Here is a 16390-nt window from a genome sequence, read left to right as displayed (position 1 = left end):
TTTCCATTGCTAAAATATTAGAGATTGTCAATTCTATTTTAGTGATACTCGGCAGCAAGGTTCAACAGTGCTGTAAGTTTCCAAGTATTCTTTTCCTGATACTATATTCAGCTCATTTATCACTACCAGTTGTTTGTTTCTGGGATCAATCTACAGCCATGATATTGGTATTTTCTTTACTTGCATTCTTGTAAGTGTTTGCAGAAATATTATATCTAACCAGGTGTGTCAGAGGGGCTGAGGCCCAAAATCACCATGCTGCTCCTTCGGGGTTGGCGCTACATACATTTCTGGGGGCGTGCCATACTGCAATAATTTTTTCAGAAAATAACAGCTGCTGCAGATTGAAAAGGAAAGGTAATTTTAATAACATTCAATTACAATATGGCTTGGGGAGCAATTGTAATGTTACCAGCTGAAAATTCCCTGTACACTCTGCTTGTGCTGTAACTCTTATTAATTAATTGAAAGCATTTTGTTATACCTATTCAAGTGCACTAAATACTCAATACTTCAATCCTGCCAGAAATCCTATGAGCTGAAAACTTCCTTTATGCTTTGTTTGTGCTGCACTCTTATCAAATACATCATTCCGAATTATTTTTGTGGATTACAGATTACCTTCCCCTATGTTATTGAGAAAAGGAGTAGAAGAGATGTGTTGTAGTCCTGTTCTAAGGTGACAATGCTGCTCCTTCATAAAGCGAGTGAGAGTCGCTATTCTATAGCAGATAATTAGTTACTAGTAGAATTACCGGGTGAAAAAAAAGGAAAATTATTGCAGCTACCACATCTAAACACTAATAAGCTAAAATCTATTAAATAATTTGTTCTTGGGCCTAGATTCTCTTTCACTTTAACATTGGCCAGATATAAAAATATTAAAGCAACTACCTGGACACATCTAAAAACCAAACTGGCTTTATGTTAATATTGTGAAATTGCAATGGATAAAATGCTAAAACTTCCTGCTACCATATGTCAGTATCCTGTTTCCATCTGTCCTACTGCACTAGCACAGAAAAAGAAAAGCAGAGAAACAGCTTTGCCAATATAAGAACTCATCACCGCATTTACTGGGTTCCACAGCAATAATGCAAGTTCTCACACCACACGGCACATGGCAAAGAAGGCTTCCTGTATTTTCAGGTCATAGCCTTCAATAGCAAATGAATCACACTCCATTAACTGAAAAATTCCATGTCACTATATTTTTCTGATTGAGTACCTGTCTGAATAAAACTGACTTCAAGGATTATCACAAATCTTTCTACACAGCTCAATTCAAAGAAATAGTTATTTTGATTCTGCAGAGAGAAAGAAAAGTGTCTGAAACATTGTGGTGATTTACCATTTAATCCTTTCCATAGAAGCATACTAGTGTTATTTTACAATGGTGGTGATTTGAAGGGACTTTTATGCATATGTACTCAGAACCAAACATTGTTTAAATGTTTAAAAGTAAATATCTTAAAACACCCAACAAATGCATTTAATGTGAAATGATGTCTAAACTAATAGCATAATGATATATTCAGTTTATAAATACTACTACTCCACAATACAGAGGGCATACATACCTGTTTGCATATGTGATCCCACTGGTCATTGAGATTTTGTAGTTCAGTTTTCAACTTGGGCAAATAATTTGGTTCAGCTTTGATAATCAAATTCTCTCCAACATCATTCACACTGGTTACGCTAGGCTGTATTGTTTGGATATCATTTACTAATGCCTGTTAAAAAAAAACAAAAAAAACAGTTACCACATTTAACAAACAATTTCTATTTTTACATGCTCATGAAAGACTACCATAAGGTGCTCTAGTATCCCACTACTGTAGGGAGTTACCCGAAGCCCAATCCAAAAACTTTGGAGAAATACCTACAGTAATATCCAATCTCAATATGGGATAATTTTTTTTTTGGTTTTAGTTAAACCAAATGACTATTACATCTGGATATGCAAGCCAATTATATACTATGGGGGAGAATTACTAAAACTGGTGCACAGGGAATCTGGTGCAGCTGTACATAGTAACCAATCAGCTTCTAACTTCAGCATGTTCCCTTTGACAAAATAAAACCTGGAAGCTGATTGGTTACTGTGCAGAGCTGCACCAGATTCTGTGTGCAGAAGTTTTAGAAAAATTCCCCCTATGTAACCAAAGTTTGTGGACTTGTGAACATCAAATCTTTATGGCTGAAAGGACATTCTATTTCAAAACCATAGACATTACTATAGATTTGGACCCGCCCCCCCATTTGCAACAGTTTGTACCCAACTAGCCATAAAGCATTTGCAAGAATTTGTCAGGAACTGGTGTGAGATGTGAAAACTAGGCCCGAAGATATTTAATAGAGTTGAGGTAAAGGCTTTCTGCAGGAAACTGGAGTTGACTTTGTGCACAGGGTGACAGTCATGCAGGAACAGAAAAGGCCTTCCTTGTAGCAAGACTGAAAAAACAGATGTTGCGTACACACGGTTGGAATTTCCAACAAAAAATGTTCGATGTGAGCTTGTTGTCGGAAATTCTGACTGTGTGTAGGCTCCAAATTTCAAACAAAACAAACAACATTTGAGAGCTGGCTCTCAAATTTTCCGATAACAAAATCCGTTGTCGTAAATTCCGATCATGTGTACACAATTCAGACAAAATCCCATGCATGCTCGGAATCAAGGAGAAGAGCCGCACTGGCTATTGAACTTAATTTTTCTTGGATTGTCGTACGTGTTGTACGTCACCGCGTTCTTAACGGTCCGCATTTCCAACAACATTTGTACGACTGTGTGTATGCAAGACAAGTTTGAGCCAACATCCATCGGCAATAAATCCGGGCTTTTGTTGTTGGAATGTCCGAACGTTTGAATGCGCGATTAGTATGTAGCAGCATTAGTAGTGTTATTTGTTGGAAACAGCTAACCTCCATAACTTAGAATGGTTTCTATGTACTTTTGGCCATATAGAATAGATGTGATAGCCAGGTGTCCATAAACATTTTACCACATATTGTATTTAAAAAACAAAGGAATGGTAGGGGGGACAGGTAGAGGGGCAAGTGCCAGGAAGGCTGATCCAGGGCTGGAGCATCCCAATAAGTACCCTCCATTGAGTGACATTGGTGATCCCAGTCAGGGACCAGCACTGCTGGAGCTGAGGGACTCTCCTTGCTGCCAGGGGAACTCCTCCAGTGAGAGTAGGGGGGAAGTGAAGGGAAAGGAAATACAGATTCTGGTGGTAGGGGACTCAATTCTTAGAAGGACAGAGGGGCCAATCTGTAGCAAAGACCTGAAGCATCAAACAGTATGTTGTCTGCTGGTCGCTCGAGTTCGGCACATCACGGATCTGGTGGACAGATGACTGGGAGGGGCTGGGGAAGACCCAGCTGTCATGGTGCATGTTTGCACCAATGACAAAGTCAGAGGTAGATGGAGTGTCCTAAAAAACAATTTTAGGGATTTAGGAGGTAAATTGAGGAGAAGGATCTCCAAGGTAGTATTTTCAGGAATACTACCGGTACATCGAGCCACACCAGAAAGGCAGAGGGAGATTAGGGAAGTGAATAAGTGGCTGAAGAGCTGGTGTAGTAAGGAGGGGTTTGGGTTCCTGGATGACTGGGCTGACTTCTCAGTCGACAACCGGTACTATAGAAGGGACAGACTTCACCTAAATGAGGAGGGTGCAGATCAGCTGGGAATGAAGATGGCCGAAAAGTTAGAGGGGGTTTTTAACTATGCGATGGGGGGAGTGTGCAGAGGTACAGATAGTAAGCGCCGAACATATTCCAGAGGGTAGTATTAGGGACATTAGTGGTAGGTTGACCAAGGCACATAAACCCAAGGTAAGTATAGCAGCAAGTCCTAGTTGCAATCTCGTAATATCCAATAAGAGGATAATATGCAACCGGTCTACACTACATGGCATGTTCACCAATGCCAGGAACCTGGTGGACAAGATGGGTGAACTAGAGATACTATTGTACAAGGAGGATTTAGAATTTGTGGGAATTTCAGAGACCCGGTTCAACAGCTATCCTGATTGGCTGGCAAACATTCAAGGGTATACCCTTTATCACAAGGATAGAGAGGGTAAAAAAGGTGGAGGGGTATGCCTATATATCAAGAATAATGTACAAGTGAATGTGAGAGATTACATCACTAAGGGTGCTAGGGAGGAGGTGGAATCCTTATGGGTAGAGCTCCAAAGGGATGAAGCTAAGGGGAAAATAATACCGGGAGTATGCAATAGGCCCCCTAGGGAGGAAGGGGAGACTGATCTGCTATCACAATTTGGATTAGCAGCAAGGATGAGAAGTGTTATCATAATGGAGGATTTTAATCATCCGGACATACAGTAGACTGGGCATAGGGAACCGCACATTAATCTAAGGCTCGCCAGTTCCTAAATGTCTTGCAGGACAATTTTATGGGTCAGATGGTAGACGAACCAACTAAAAATAAAGCGTTACTGGATCTACTGATTACCAACAATACAGACCTGATCGCGGATGTGGAAATATGGGGCAATTTAGGAAACAGCGACCACAAGTCAATTGGCTTCTGTATAAATCACACAAATAAGAAACATAAGGGGAATACAAAGACATTGAATTTCAAAAGAGCCAACTTCCCTAAACTATGAACCTTACTAGAAGGCATAAATTGGGATAAAATCTTAAGCCGCGTACACACGGGCGGACTGTATGGCCAACTTAGTCCGTCGAAACACATTTCAGCGGACAGTCCGCTCGTGTGTGGGCTTCAGCGGACTTTTTCAGCGTGCAGTCTGGCGTACTAAGTATTTCGGAATTTCCGTAATACTGTCCGTCATACTTTGGTTTCAGCGGACAATCCGCTCGTCAGTAGGCTAGTTCGACGGACTAAGAATGGCGCATGCTCAGAAAGGATTTACATGGCGAAAGGTTGCATTGCTGTGTATTGGACTTCCTATTTCTAGTCCCGTCGTACGTGCTGTACACGTCATCGCGCAAGCTTTCGACGGACTGTTTGTGCATCCGTGTGTGGTCAAGTCCGTTCATTCGAAAGTATGACGGACTGTCCGTCGGATTGTATGACGGACTAAGTAGGCCATACAATCCGCCCGTGTGTACGCGGCTTCAGGAACAAAGAATGCAGAGGAGAGATGGGTTCGCTTTAAGAGCATATTAAATAAGGGCATTAGCAAATGCATCCCATTGGGTAATACATTTAAAAGAGCGAACAAAAGTCCTGGATGGCTTAACTCCAATGCAAAAATGCATGTAAAAGCAAAGGAGAAGGCCTTCAAAAAATACAAGGTTGAGGGATCATCATCAGTATTTTATAATTAGACTTTATAAGGAATGCAACAAGAAATGTAAGGGTGCAATAAGGACGGCTACGATAGAACATGAAAGACACATAGCGGAGGAGAGCAAAAAAAATCCCAAGAAATTGTATGTAAATAGTAAAAAAGGGAGGACAGACCATATTGGCCCCATAAAGAATGAGGAAGGACATCTGGTTACAAAGGATGGGGAGATGGCGAAGGTATTGAATTTATTCTTCTCCTCAGTCTTCACGAGAGAGTAGGTGGGCTTCAGTAACCAAAACTGCAGTGTTTATCCTCAAGACACATCACAGTAAGCACCTCCATGGTTAACAGAGGACAGAATTAAAATTAGACTTGGGAAACTTAACATTAATAAATCCCCGGGACCAGATGGCTTGCACCCAAGGGCACTTAGGGAACTCAGTCAAATAATTGCCAGACCATTGTTCCTAATTTTTACTGACAGTCTACTGACTGGAAGGGTACCAGCTGATTGGAGAAAAGCCAATGTAGCACCAATATTTAAAAAGTAAAAATGTAAACTCTTGGAGGGGATGATAAGGGACTATATACAAGATTTTAGTAATGAGAACGGTATCATTAGCAGTAACCAGCATGGATTCATGAAGAATCATTCTTGCCAAACCAATCTACTAACCTTCTAGACGTGGTGTATCTGGATTTTGCAAAAGCATTTGGCACAGTTCCCCATAAATGTTTACCGTACAAAATAAGGTCCCTTGGCATGGACCATAAGGTGAGTACATGGATTGAAAACTGGTTACAAGGGCGAGTTCAGAGGGTAGTGATAAATGGGGAGTACTCGGAATGGTCAGGGGTGGGTAGTGGGGTCCCCCAGGGTTCTGTGCTGGGACCAATCCTATTTAATTTGTTCATAAACGACCTGGAGGATGGGGTAAACAGTTCAATCTCTGTATTTGCAGATGATACTAAACTAAGCAGGGCAAGGATGTGGAAACCTTGCAAAAAGATCTGAAAAAATTATGGGGTGGGCAACTACATGGCAAATGAGGTTCAATGTAGAAAAATGTAACATAATGCATTTAGGTAGCAAAAATAGGAATGCAATCTATACACTGGGGGGAGATCTTCTGGGGGAATCTAGGATGTAAAATGACCTGGGGGTCCTGGTAGATGATAGGCTCAGCAAGCTGCTGCTAACAAAGCAAACAGAATATTGGCATGCATTAAAAAGGAGATCAACTCCAGAGATAAAATGATAATTCTCCTGCTCTACAAGACTCTGGTCCGACCACACCTGGAACGTGCTTGTCAGTTCTGGGAACCAGTCCTCACAAAGGATGTACTGGAAATGGAGCGAGTAAAAAGAGGGGCAACAAAACTGATAAAGGGTCTGGAGGATATTAGTTATGAGGAAAGGTTGCGAGCACTGAACTTATTCTCTCTGTAGATACTTGAGAGGGGATATGATTTCAATATACAAATACCATACTGGTGACCCCACAATAGGGATAAAACTTTTCGCAAAAGGGAGTTTAACTCGTGGCCACTTGAGAAGAAAAGAGGTTTAACCTTAAACTACATAGAGGGTTTTTTACTGTAAGAGCGGCAAGGCTGTGGAATTCCCTTCCACAGGCGGTGGTCTCAGTAAGGGGCATTGATTGTTTCAAGAAACTATTAGATAAGCACCTGAACAACCACAACATACAGGGATATACAACGTAACACTGACATATAATCACACACATAGTTTGGACTTGATGGACTTTTTTCAACCTTGCCTACTACGTAACTATGTAACTATGAATGGAACCAGCAACAAAAAATAATTACTGTCGATTTTAAGAAGTCAGCAACCTTAAAGTGATGCTAAATTACTGTATATCCTTAGTGTATAAAAAATATTCATATGTGCCCATTAGCTTATGGCCCTGTAATCCATCGAGTACAAATGTAGCCACCCTCAGGAAGTTTGATCACAGCAGCAAAAAAGGCAATTCAGTGATTTGGAGGAGGCTGAGAGCAATAGAAGTTAATTTTCTGAGCCAGGAATATATAATTGATTATAATTTAGTGTCACTTTAACTTTAAGTTTAAATTTAGGAAAATATTATTTGCAGTCCCAAAATGCTCCCATATCACATGCTGCTTTTCCAGGAAATGGTATACTTACGCTACATTGTTCTAGTTGTTTTTCAAGTGCTTCTAAATCCCCAAGGGCTGGCCATTCTTCATTGAGGAAAACATTCACTTCAGCCATCCATTTGTTTAATGTTTTGATATCATTCTGTTTTGGTAAAAGAGGTAAATACATGCTTATAGTGTTTCTGCCTTCAATGGACAATATTAATGTAGTTCTTCTCCTTTACATATATCTTTATGTATTTGCAATGCAAAGAAAAACAGGTTATGCTACCCCTGCACCCCCCCCCCCACCACCAAATCCATGAACATAAAAAATGTACTCATCAATTCTCATTATTCAGTTATAGCTAATGACAAATAATGATAGCCATTGTCATCAACAATGGCATCCACTCTCTTTGGCAGTCAATTGTTTGTAACAAAAATAAAAACACAGAAACAACATCCCAAAAATTGATTTGACATTTTAAGCAAGCTCATATGCATCTGTATTCTGTAAATTGGTTCTGGTGGTCTTTCACCAGTTGCAGCCTCTGGGCATACTAGACATGCCCAAAACATGTCATCATTGTACACAGGGCGTGTCTAGTACGTCCAGTCCTTCTGCCCTGCTGCTGGGATCCCTCCCTATCTCAGTACCCAGCAATTCAGCTCTGATGAATCACAGCTGCATTGCCAAATACTCAGAGAAGGTTGGCAGCAGAAGCTGTAACAAGAAAAGCAGTTGGACAATGGTTATCAACAACATTGCTCAGCCGCAAATACAGAAAGTTACTTTAATACATTGTATTATTTGTAACATTCTGTGTATTTTCATCTACAGATCAAAGGGATGAACTTTGATCTGCAGATGAAGAGAGTTAAAGCAACCTTGGCAATTGAAAAAAAAAAAAACATTTTTGTTCTAATGAAATGTTCCTCTGTTGAACCCCTTATTAACCCCTCAGTTTGCTCTAATCAGCACTAATTAACACCAAATTAACTCAGCACTAATTAACTTTCTCCATTCCATTGTAATGTTTCTGGTGATTTTTTATTCTATTTTATTAACTAATAGTTAAAGCGGTTGTATAGTCCTTTTTGTAAGTTTAACCTACAGGTAAGCCTATAATAAGGCTTACCTGTAGGTAAAAAAAATATCTCCTAAACCTGTACGGTTTAGGAGATATTCCCCTCGCACATGCTCACAGGGGATTCTCAGCTGAAAGCCCCAACCCTGCAGGAAAGAAATTTCCTGCGCGCATGCGCGGGAGTGATGATATCGTGGCTCCGGCCACTCATAGCGATGGAGCCAGGATACCCGGAAGACACGCCTAGGGAACATGACAGCTCCCTCGGCGTGGATCGGGCAAGATGTTGAGGCCTCATTCTAAGGTAAGTATTTCATAATGAGCTAGTATGCGGTGCATGACATCATATGACATGACATTATATGGCTAAACCTGGTAAATACCCTTCATGTGCTGCTGCTCTTGTTGTTACTGTGCTCTTATTTCCTCATCTTCAGGACAGGCGGTCAAAGAGAGAAAGGACTTGTGGCTGGATATTCATAGCGCACAGCAAGAGCAGCAGCACATAAAGGGTATTTACCGGGTTTAGCCATATAATGTCATGTGAAACTGAATTAAAGAAGAATTCTTGGTATGGCATTTTTAACATAGTTACTTTGGTCCAGCATTGACCACACTGGGATGCATATACCATAACTGTGGGATCCCTCTAGAAGCTGTAAATCACTGTTGTAGACACCACTACTCAAGTGATATCCACTTGATTTTGGGTCCAGTGCCATGTGGCTGCCCTGCTGCATTTTGAACACAGGAGGATGGTCTCTTGGCACAGGCTCCATTCAGAGAAAGTTTTGCATTGGAATGCATTGTGTATTCTGATTAGACAAGGTGGGAGGTGGGGTGGTTATGTCAAGCTCTCCACCTTGTCCAATGTAACCATGTAAAAACATGTCATACCTGGAATTCTGCTTTAAAGTGCATCTATGGTCAAAATGTAATATCATATATTCATTTCCACATTGTGTGGAGCGGCTTGGGGTGAATTTTCACTACCAATAGCAGTAACCTCCGAGCCACGTTCGGGATTGCATCCAGGCAAAGTTACTTACCTTGTCCCCAGGATCCTGCGATGTCTCCCCGCTGTGTGTGCGAGCCGTGTCTCTGCTTGATCTATCACAGTGCCAGGCTCCATTCCCTGCGAGCATTGCGACGCACGGGGATGGAGCCCGGTGCCAAATTCAAAAAGTGAAAGACACAATACACATACAGTACACAGTAATCTTACAGATTACATTACTGTATCAAATTATTTCACCTCCCTTTTGTCCCTAATGCTTTGTCCAGTGCCCTGCATGTAGTTTTATATTATAAATACTGTTCTTTCAGCCTGAAAACTGGAGAACGTCCATAGCAACCAGAAAATGTCCCTTTACATCAAAAGTGGTTTTAGTCATCAAACACTGAAAGTAATGACAGTGACAATTCGGCAACTGAGCAAATTTCTGTGTTTTTGATTTGATTACATTATTGAATACATTGTATTAGTATTATATTATTATTATATTATTATATGTTATAATTATTTATAGTTATCTATTATATTATAATTTATGATTTTGTGTTTCAAACTTTATCATACCTGGGATGTCTACTAGATAGCTTTAACCACTTAAGGAATCAGCCTCTTTTTTTAGATTTGTTGTTTACAAGATAAAAACAGTTTTTTTGCTAGAAAATTACTAAGAACCCCAAATATTATACATTTTTTCTAGCGCCCTAGGGGATAAAATGGTGGTCGTTGCAGTACTTTCTGTCACACCGTATTTGCGCATCGGTCTTATAAGCGCACTTTTTTGGGAAAAAATACACTTTTTTGAATTAAAAAATAAGACAACAGTAAAGTTAGCCCATTTTTTTTTTATATTGTGAAAGATAATGTTGCACTGAGTAAATTGATACCCAACATGTCACAATTCAAAATGTTGCCCGCTCGTAGAATGGCAACAAACTTTTACCCTTAGAAATCTCCATAGGAGACGTTTAAAAAATTCTACAGGTTGCATGTTTTGAGTTACAGAGGAGGTATAGGGCTAGAATTATTGCTATTGATCTACTGATCGGGGTGATACCTCACATGTGTGGTTTGAACACCATTTTCATATGCAAGCGCTACTCACGTATGCTTTCGCTTCTGCACCGGGCACGTTTAAAAAAAAAAATCGTATTTATTTTACCTTTAATTTTTGTAATGTAAACATCCCTTGTAACAGAAAAAAAGCATGACAGGACCTCTTAAATATGAGATATGGGATCAAAAAGACCTCCGGTCTCATATGTAAAATGCAATAAAAAAAAAGAAATACATTGTAATTTTAACCGGTTCCCGACCAGCGCACGCCGATGTACGTCAGCAGAATGGCACGGGCAGGCATATTGCCGTACAGGTAGTCCAATCTTCAATGCTGCCCTGCCATCGCGATCGCGCCACAGGCGGCATGCTCGCGTGCCGATCGGGACCCCCGTGAGTCCGGTCGCGGGTCCTGTGGACTGTTGAATGGAGGAAATGCCCTGTAAACAGCATTTCTCCATTCTGCCTAGCAACTATTGACGCTGATCTCTGCTCCATGTGATTGGAGCAGAGATCAGTGTTCACTAAATGAAAGCCCAACCCCCTCACAGTTATTAACACACCCCTAGGAACACTTAACCCCTACACTGCCACCCACTGGTTAACCCCTTCACTGCCAGTGTCATTTACACAGGAATCACTGCATTTATATAGCAGTGATTACTGTATAAATGACAATGGTCCCAAAAATGTGTCAAAAATGTCTGATGTGTCCGCCACAATGTCGCAGTCACAATAAAAATCGCTGATCACCGCCATTACTAGTAAAAAAAAATAATAAAAAATGATTAATAAAAATGCCATAAAACTATCCCTATTTTGTAAACGCTATAACTTTTGTGCAAACCAATCAATAATCGCTTATTGCGATTTTTTACCAAAAATATGTAGAAGAATACGTATCGGCCTAAACTGAGGGAAAAAAATGTTTTTTTATATATTTTTGGGGGATATTTATTATAACAAAAAGTAAAAAATAATGTGTTTTTTTTCAAAATTGTTGCTCTATTTTTGTTTATAGCGCAAAAAATAAAAACCGCAGGGGTGATCAAATACCACCAAAAGAAAGCTCTATTTGTGGGAAAAAAAGGACGTCAATTTTGTTTGAGAGCCACGTCGCACGACCGCACAATTGTCAGTTAAAGCGACGCAGTGCCGAATCGCAAAAAGTGGTCTGGTCTTTGACCAGCAAAATGGTCCTGTCTGTAAGTGGTTAAAAAAATGGCCTTTTAAGAGCTATGGGCAGAAGTGACATTTTGACGTTGCTTCCACCCTGCAATGTCATGTAGATGGGTGGGGGCCATCTTCCCCTCACTCATCTTCAAGCCAAGGAAGGAGGAACATCTGATCGCCTCCACCACTGATGACGGCTCCGTTAAGTGGAGGAGGGCACCAGAGCATGGTGGGGGGGGATGCCCCTCTCCCACTGCTGATAAAAGTGATCTTGTGGCCAATTCACTGCAGAGATCACTTTTTTCCTGAAGCAGAGCCCGGCCGAACAAAAGGATACCGGGGTTATGGCAGCTAACTGCTGCCATACCAATGATATCCCCCATCAAAATTAAGACGTATATCTGCGTGCGGTGGTCCGGAAATGGTTAAGTGTGTTATTCCTAAGAATTATAGGCCTACAATATAAAATGCCAAATTTCTATGCAAAACAATGTACTGTTTTCAGCATCAAAAATCTGACATTATAACGCCAGGGAGATTAATTCTGTTTCATATTTATTATGCCCCATAAGTACTCAGTGCTGTGTCACACATTTCACAAAGCCTGCCTTCTGAACTATAGAGGAGCTGAGAAGGAGTTTCAGGGGGAAAAGCCAGTACATGAATCAAAGCTTGCAGGCAGCAAGGTACCATGGAATTTGTAGTCCTTAGAAATCAAAAGTAAACAGCAGAGGAGAAGCTGCAAAGCATGCAGGGAATTCATGAAGTAGTGGAAAGAGATGACCAGCAGACAGGCAGCACTCATAACATGAAAGGAGACTCTATTTTGTGATCATAGAAATCCTTTAGGTATTGTGTTAGTGAATAATGGTATCAATATTGTGAAGGTGTACTGTATGTTTACATCTCCAATAGCCAGCTGAGAAAAATTAAACGTATATAACTATAAATGACACCACTTTCCTTCACACTATCTGTACAGCAATTTTGAAACTGTATAAACAATATGTAGTAAACAGACAAAATAAGAAAGGGTAACAATATTCACAAGCATACCTGAAACTGTCTATGTTTATTTAGTAACTCTTCTGATTTTTGGCATTGTCCTGCTAGCTGATTTGATAATGACTTCCAACGGCTCTGGGCTTGATCAATTTCTGCCCTATATTTTTGTTTGACATCAGCAGGTGCTTTGCTAGATAACTCCACTGCAGTTTTGCTGAGATAATTCATATCAGCCTGATACTCCTGCAGGGAACTTTGTAAGGCCTGTTTAAAGCAAAATAAAGACAGTTAGATAATCATACAGAGATTTATTTATAGTAACATGCTACAAAATCCTTTTACCGTTTACTACAATTTAAAAAAATGATTGTAAAGTCAGAGACATTTTTTTTTTTTCATTTTGGATAGAGTAAGGGAGGTTTATGACCCCTGACAGTTTTTTTTTTGGCTATCCGTGTATCTTTGGAGAGCATAGTCTCCAGAAATTAGGAGATTCTTGGTTGTCACCAAGTTAACCAGAACTAGTGTCCCCATCAGAATAGTTCTCCTCTATTTCTGTTCTGGTAACAACCCAAAAATAGGTAATTTATTTTACTTTCACTCAAGGTGAGAACAGTAAACAGGACAAATAGGGACAATAATAGGGACAATAACAACCTGGTGGGTGTTCTAATCCCCTTCACTTTATTCAAAATGTTAAAAAATGTCTTTAGTTATACTTTAGGTAATCAAAAAATTACTCTATTATGTACTGTGACACTTTTCTTTAGTTAGGAGGTTCCGCTAATAGACAAATGTTGCCACTTTTTTAAATCATCTATATGTATTTAAAAGAAGTGTGACATGCTGAGGACACAGATGGGACATGTAATTTTCTGCAGTGTCATTTCAATTAGGACGAATTAGCAGGAATCCTGGCAAAAATACAATATACTTTGTACAGTATATTGGTATACAGTATATTGTACATATATATATATATATATATATATATATATATATATATATATATATATATATATATATATATATATATATTGAATTTTTTGCACCTAATTCAGTCCAAAAACAACTCATTGCCATCCTCTTTTTGGCTCATTTCACGCTCATGATTCCCTGCAGTAGTACACCTTCTTGTCATTCATTGGGGTGGATTTACTAAATGCAAATAGACTGTGCACAGTCCCTAGAGCTTATTAAATGCGGTAAAGCACTACTGATTTCCATCATCCAATCATGTGCAAGCAAAAATGCTGTGTTTTTATTTTCCTTGCACCTGATTGGGTATTCTTTACACAGTCTAGTAAATTAACCCCAGTATATCTTTGCCCATAGGAAGCAAAATAAGATGTTTGCCAATTTAAATCATATCGCCTCTCAAGCATTTGCAATATATATGTAGAAAATTCTGGAGCAGGACGGTGTAGGAAGCAGCTGGTCTGTTTCACAGAGAACAGACATATGACCTCAACCAAAACCCAGCATTTTAAGGCACATTACAGATTGGTGTACTACCTATCCTATGTGAGTACCCTGTACTGGGGCTTTTTTGTTTGTACAATAAAACTGTGTTAAATCGTATCACGCTAAGGAGTGTCTTTATACTGTTTATATATGAGGATACAGCATCAGTGAGCAGTTTGGATCCAAACATAACTTAGAATGCCTGAGGTGATTCACATGCATGCTTGACCAAACTTAATTGCAAGGCCGAGTGAGTGGCCATTGCCTGAGGATGGGGAGCACCTGAGTGTGGACACTGCAACACATTATTCTCAAGTTTTTATGAAGTCACCATTATAACTTTAATAAGGACTCTATACCGCTTATGTTGGACTGATCTGCGGTTCATTAGAATGTCACTGTTATATGCACTATAACACTTTATTATTCACGCTTGTGGCACTATATATATATCATTTTTATAAGTTTATTTATTATTTTTATTTTGTCTGTGGAATGTGACACTTAACATGGAATTTACCATCACAGCAATCATAAAATTCTATACAGTTTTGGAATATATTATAATTTTTGTCAGTTTATTACGAGTTTTTAATATTATTATTATATAATTATTATTATTATTATTGTGTTTCTTATTATTGCATAGTTGGCACTTTTAAGGTATTTGTTGAAACTAATATTATGAGATAGCGTAGCATAGAAATTTTAAGTACATAGAAATGTTCTATTTATATTGTTTTCACATGACTTTATGAGACATGATCAGTGATAGCAGCCGTCGATCATTATCACTCGTCCATTACATTTTATTTTTTATATATTTTGTCACTTTTAAAACAGGTAGCTCAGAAGATCCTCATACTTTGTTATAAATGATTTAATTGGTCTTTCAGTAGCTTACATTTATGAACGTATTTTTTTATATTGCCTTTATGTTATGTAGTGTAAATGCATAGGGTATTTTTTTACGTGTACTACAGATACTGTAATTGTAACATTGCCAGTTTTTAACTTGTTGTTTATTTGTACTTAAAAGAGGTAAGTTATAAAACTTTGTACAGTTCAGGAAACATGAAACCATCTTATAGTCCAATGCATATAAATTAGTCACATTATTGCTTTTAATATTGTAGTCAGTTTTTTTAAAGTTATAATAACATTTTCACATTGTATGGTTGGTGATGATCTAAGGGGTAAGCATTTACGAAAAGGCATCATTAAAAAGAAATAACAACCATAACTTTGAACATAGTTTTGGCTGAGGAAAGACTTCATTATTAACAAAATACAGCCAAACCTATTACTAAAGCCCTGGCTGAAGAACAAAATAAGGAATAGCATTAAAAGAAAATCCCAATTTTTCTGTCTTGTTTGCTTCACCTGGCATAGTACTGATCTTCAAGTAGTCAATTGCACACTCTCCAGTTAACCATAGATCCTGCTTTATTTTAGAACAATGCAAAAGCCACAATTACCAGTGTTCCTAAAACAGAAGGCATACATCTTTAATCAATGTGGGCCCCACATGGTAAAAATGTTACTGCTTGTATACCTACCTTTCCTGACACAGCATGACAGCATATACGTATGTTTAGGCTCCACCCCCTTCCCTATTCCAGGACCGGTTATACTATATAAGCAAGGCTCCTCCCTGCAGGCAGCATTCTCTATTTTATTTTCACTGCTACAGCCAGTTATACTACTGCTGCTGAAAGCAGGATTTTTCTTTTCCCTCACATTTGCCGGATTCATCTGGCTAAGCCACACAAGTTCAAGCCTCTCCTGGGATGAAGCATGCCACTGTACAGGCTGTAAATCTCCTATATGGGGAGACCTCCCCACTCAGGCCGCGTACACACGCGGGGACTGTTCGCTCAACTTTGTCCGCTGAACAGTGTTTCAGCGGACAGTCCGCTCGTGTGTGGGCTTTCAGCGGACAGTTTCAGCGAACAGTCTGCTGAACAAGGTTTTTCGGAATTTCCGAAAAACTGTCCGCTGAAACCTTGTTTCAGCGAACAGTCCCCTCGTGTGTAGGCTTGTTCGTCAAACAAAGTTCCGCGCATGCTCAGAAAGAATTTATACGCCGAAGGTTGCATTGCAGTGTATAGGACGTCGTTTTCTAGTCCCGTCGTACGTGCCGTTCACGTCATCGCGCACGGTTTCAGCAA

At 39.4% G+C, this 16390-nt stretch overlaps 1 protein-coding gene across 5 annotated transcripts in view; it reads right to left on the bottom strand.

The window, feature by feature from the left end:
• Positions 1–16390, bottom strand: part of DMD (dystrophin) — a 3436004-nt gene that overhangs the window by 1968858 nt on the left and 1450756 nt on the right. For all 5 annotated transcript variants that reach the window (XM_077482558.1, XM_077482560.1, XM_077482557.1 and 2 more), the window contains 3 exons: positions 12807–13019; positions 7468–7581; positions 1581–1736 (listed from right to left, as the gene is read on the bottom strand). In XM_077482558.1, the coding sequence (XP_077338684.1) occupies positions 1581–1736; positions 7468–7581; positions 12807–13019 (483 nt within the window). The remainder of the gene's footprint in view (positions 1–1580; positions 1737–7467; positions 7582–12806; positions 13020–16390) is intronic.

The sequence above is a fragment of the Lithobates pipiens genome, unplaced genomic scaffold (assembly GCF_037356315.1).
Source record: "Lithobates pipiens isolate NorthernLeopardFrog02 unplaced genomic scaffold, aLitPip1_a1.2 Scaffold_16, whole genome shotgun sequence".
Lineage (NCBI taxonomy): Eukaryota > Metazoa > Chordata > Amphibia > Anura > Ranidae > Lithobates > Lithobates pipiens.
This window is presented reverse-complemented; position numbering and strand designations above follow the sequence as displayed.